The following is a 4,870-nucleotide window of genomic DNA, read 5'->3' as shown; positions in this document are numbered from 1 at the left end:
ATTCCAGATTTATTGGAAAGGAGAATGATTCATCAAATAGAATCAAACATTACTAAACGAAACAAAGCAGAAAAAAGAAGAGGGATCCTAAATCTGCTTAGGATAAGCTTGCCCTAGCAGGGAATGAAGTCAATGAAGCCAAGCTATTGAGATCCACAAAGTGCACTTGATCAAGCATTTTCTTGACCAATGGTGGCCTGATGTTGTGTTTTTATAGGAGACTAAATTGAAGGAGGAAGATTTGGATTGTTTTAGAAAGAGATCCTCTCGTTGGAATTGTGAATTTTCTATTACTCTCAAAACTTTGGATGGGTTGGGTGTTGTATGGCACCTAGGTAATATGTTGGTCACTATGATGGGGAAGGACTCATCCTAGATTTGGGGTAAGGTTTTTCCTAATAACTTTTGGGTTCGGTGAATCTAGTCAATGTTCATGGGCAAGCCAGCTTGCATCTAAATAGGAATTTGTGGAGAGCTCTTACATAGATCATTACTGATTGTGATCAAGAGATTGTTCTTCTTGGGGGAGACTTCAATGCTATTCTTAAACCTGTTGAGAAAAAAAGTGGTAGAGGAAGGATGAGTCAGGCTCAAGTAGACTTTGCAAATTTTGCACAAACAATGGATTTGCTAAGGTGGATCTCCACAATGGTTAATTTACATTGACTAATAGAAGGTGTGGATTTTGTAACATTACTAAAATATTGGACAAATTCCTACTGGTTGAGGATTGGTCTTTGATGGATTGGGTTTGATCTTCTAAAATTCTTCTTATTACAGAGTCAAATCATTATCCAATTTGTCTTAGGGTGCATGAGGACTCAACCCCGAAAAGATCCTCTTTCAATTTTGAATCTACGTGATTATGACATGAAGGATTGCATGATTTGATTCTCTTGTGGTGGTTTGAGGCCCCAATATAAATGGGAAATAAAGCCTTTGTCTTTTCAAAAAGTTGTAGTTCATAAAGAACAACTCAAAATTTGGAATAGGGAAACTTTTCACAACATTTTTGGTGAAAAGTTCAAGCTAGAAATATAATTGGAGGAGTTGCACTATAAAATGACTACTTCAAGTGTGAGGGAGGTAGAGTATAGGTCAGAGGAGGATTTGAATCAAGAATATGCTGAGGTTCCTAATAGAGAGGAGATTTATTAGCGTAAAAAATCCAAGGGCACTTGGGTGGCTTCAGGTGACATGAACACTAAATATTGCCACAACTTAGTGAAGTTGTTACAGTCCTTTAACACGATCTTCTCCATTAATGAAAATGGTGTATTTTTTACTAATAAGGAGGTTAGTTGCTCTGAGATTCTTTCAGAATTTGCTGACTACTCCTAATTTAGGACCTCATTCATTTGAGTCCATTGAAGGATTGATTCCTAAGGTCATTACATATGAGATTAACTATCATGTATCACCCATATCTTTGGAGGAAGTGAGGAAAGTTGTTTTCAGCATGGGAAGTGAAAAAGCCTCAAGGTCAGATGGCTTTCCTCCTATTTTCTTTCAATTCTTTTGGGACATTTTGGGTAAGGACATTTTGGAGGTTGTGGAGGAGACTAAAGATGAAAGTTTCATCCTTAGAGATCTAAATAATACTTTCGTCGCTCTCATCCGCAAGAAAGATGATAGAGCTTCTTTTGATGACTTCAAACCAATATCTTTATGTAACACCATTTATAAGATCATTGTCGAGGATATTGCTAACATGTTGAAGCAGTGTTTGCACATGATTATCTCTAAGGAACAAAGTGGCTTCTCTCTGAATAGATCATTTAATAATTTAGTGCTCTTTAAGCTATTATATTAGTGGGACAATACCCTTGCTTTTGTCATGTTAATGTAAAAATAAATAATTGTTTGCTTATAAATAACTAATTATACACCTATTAAAGTAAAATTCTTCAAATTATAGTCAGTCCAAAAATTCTATCTACTCATAGACAAATATATATATATATATAACTTCATTTATTTTTAGTTAAGTTTTAACTTTTAGCAACCTTTCCATCATTTATAAAAATAAGTTTAGATTCAATTGTATTATTGTTTTGGTTTATTTAAATTCATAATCAAAGATTTATGATCAACAAAGAAATAGTACGAATTGGAGTTTGGAAATGAGTCCAAACTCATTTTTAGACAGAAATAGTTCTGTTTACGATGGTGGTCGAGAGGACTTTTGTCTGTAATGAAAAAAATTCATCTCAAACTATATTTAGACTAATTTCCCGGCTTTAGCTGGAACAAGAAGAAATAGAAATCTTCGGATACTTCAATTGCAAAGCTACTGAAAAGCTGTAGGTATTTAGCGATTGTCCTTTTTCATTGCAGTCTTCAAACTGGTCAGTGGTCAGGTGAATTATCAAGTCATACAATGTGAATGTGAGCTCCGAGTCCATGCGCAGCTCAGCATGATGAGCGGTCGCCGTCAATTAAGGGGACACCATACACGTGTAAAGAGAATGAAGCCACTCAGTCGGTTTAACGCCCTGAAACATAGACGTTGGGTTGGGAGGGGGTGGAGGTGGCGTTGCGGACAGCGACAGCCCACCACTCTTCGCAGGGCTACAACGGTCAAGTGTTACATGGACTCCCTGCACGTTGTTTAATGAAAAGTCGAGTTCCTTACCCAATGCTTGGAATAAATCTTCACCGTCGTGGAGAAAACGTTGAGACAGTCTTTAACGTTTAACTGTTGAGTATGAATTACGGGTAGAAAAAAGGGAAGCAAAAGTTGCGGAGTGAGCAGAGTTGGTAGGACGTGGGCCATTCATCTTCCGTCGACTGGCCGACCATGCCATGCCATCCTGGCCATCATCATCATCTATCATCAGCCATCCTTTTTAAGTAGTGGGTTTTGCTTCAGCTTTCCAATCCACTTAGAGGCATTTCATTTTGCATTTTTAGTTTTTCGGTATTTCTGTGATCTGTGATCTGTGAGAAGAGAGAGTAGAAATGGAAGGCAAAGAGGAGGATGTTAAGCTGGGAGCAAACAAGTACTCGGAGAGACAGCCATTGGGGACGGCTGCCCAAACAAGGGAGAAGGACTACGTAGAACCAGGGCCTGCACCACTGTTCGAGCCAGGGGAGTTCAAGTCATGGTCTTTCTGGAGGGCAGGAATTGCAGAGTTCGTGGCAACCTTCCTCTTCCTCTACATCACCGTACTCACTGTCATGGGCGTCAAAAGATCAGACGATATGTGCTCAACTGTAGGAATTCAGGGCATTGCCTGGGCCTTCGGAGGCATGATCTTCGCTCTTGTCTACTGCACTGCTGGAATTTCAGGTACTTCCCTTCAAGGTCTTCTGGGTTTGGCTTTCTGAGTTTTGGTTCAAGGGCTTTTGGGTTTTGATCAAAGGGTTTCCGTTCAAGAGTCTTGTGCGTTTTTTTTATTTTGGGGTTTTATGGGTTTCGATTCAAGATCTTGTGGGTTTTGATTTAGGGTTTTCTTTGGGTATTGTGGAGTGATGATGATGATGATGGTTTTATGGGCAGGTGGGCACATAAATCCGGCTGTGACATTCGGTCTGTTCCTGGCGAGGAAGCTTTCACTGCCACGAGCGGTGTTCTACATGATATGCCAGTGCTTGGGCGCCATCTGTGGAGCAGGGGTTGTGAAGGGTTTCGAGGGGCGCACCAACTACGAAGTGCTTGGGGGCGGGGCGAATTCGGTGGCTCATGGGTACACCAAGGGCGATGGTCTGGGTGCTGAGATTGTGGGCACATTTGTGCTTGTCTACACTGTTTTCTCTGCCACCGATGCCAAGAGAAGCGCCAGGGATTCCCATGTTCCGGTATGTCACTTGTTTTTCGCCCTCTTACATCATTACATTCGCATACTTTATGCTTTGTTCCTGACCCTACTGAGCTCTGCAGCTTTTGGCACCCCTTCCAATTGGGTTCGCGGTGTTCCTGGTCCACCTTGCCACGATTCCCATCACCGGAACGGGCATCAACCCTGCGCGGAGCCTAGGAGCTGCCATTATATTCAACAAGGACCACGCCTGGGATGACCACGTAAGCATATATACCTGCTTAACCCTGCTTTTCATTTCTCTTAGACCACTTTAGCATGTAATGACGATCAGGGTTGTTCATTTCCGTTAAGCATCGACTGATTTCACTTGGGGTATTTTCTATGCAGTGGGTGTTCTGGGTCGGTCCCTTCATTGGCGCTGCGCTTGCAGCAATCTACCACCAGCTGGTCATTCGAGCCATCCCATTCAAACGATCTTAGAGATATTTATGAGCGGGGAGCTTGTGTACATAATAAAATGGCTGAGCTGCCCTGTTTTGGTCTCAAGATGGAGGTTTACCGTGCTTAGTCTCTCCCTCCACCTGTTTGTCCATCATCGACTGTAGCGAATTGAAGGATTCGCCAGCGTAGTTGTTAATGTTGTGCATTATGTCAAATGTAGTAAGAATGGCCCCGAAAGCCCCAGGAAATAATATGTATTGCACTTTATGACTTCAAAGCATCATCTCTCAAAATATTATATTCAAAGTGCATTTTGTGTATTCTTAACTTCATGGCTCTTAGATAGAACAAAGCATTCAATCGCATTTTTTATTTTTATATGATTTTAAGTATAATTTAATATCAATGTAGATCTACATTTTTATCTTATAGAGTACTTCTTTGTTATAGATAGAACACAACATTTAATCAAATCTTTAATTTATAGATGATTTTTTATATAATCTAAGCAAAACATTGGATTCGAACCCAAGACCATGGGGAACTCTAACCACAACCTTAAGCATCCTTTGTTGACCAGGCAAAGCTTTGGGGCAACCCCATAAAGGTCTATAGATAAAGGAAAGAGGGAGAGCACTAGTTAAAAATAGTTAATATAATGTTCA

At 40.3% G+C, this 4,870-nt stretch overlaps 1 protein-coding gene across 1 annotated transcript; it reads left to right on the top strand.

Moving 5' to 3' along the window:
* The first annotated feature begins 2,878 nt into the window (after positions 1–2,878).
* LOC149562145 (putative aquaporin PIP1-4) lies at positions 2,879–4,482 on the top strand. Its single transcript, XM_089825681.1, has 4 exons — positions 2,879–3,292; positions 3,503–3,801; positions 3,884–4,024; positions 4,152–4,482. The coding sequence occupies exons 1-4, from the start codon at positions 2,962–2,964 to the stop codon at positions 4,242–4,244; spliced, it is 864 nt and encodes a 287-aa protein (XP_089681807.1). The 5' UTR covers positions 2,879–2,961; the 3' UTR covers positions 4,245–4,482.
* Positions 4,483–4,870: the final 388 nt, after the last annotated feature.

This window comes from Cupressus sempervirens, chromosome 4 (assembly GCF_028749045.1).
Source record: "Cupressus sempervirens isolate cs-2001-9-10 chromosome 4, ASM2874904v1, whole genome shotgun sequence".
NCBI classification, from domain to species: Eukaryota; Viridiplantae; Streptophyta; class Pinopsida; order Cupressales; family Cupressaceae; genus Cupressus; species Cupressus sempervirens.
The sequence above is the reverse complement of the archived record's forward strand: the minus strand, read 5'-3'. Positions and strand labels throughout refer to the sequence as shown.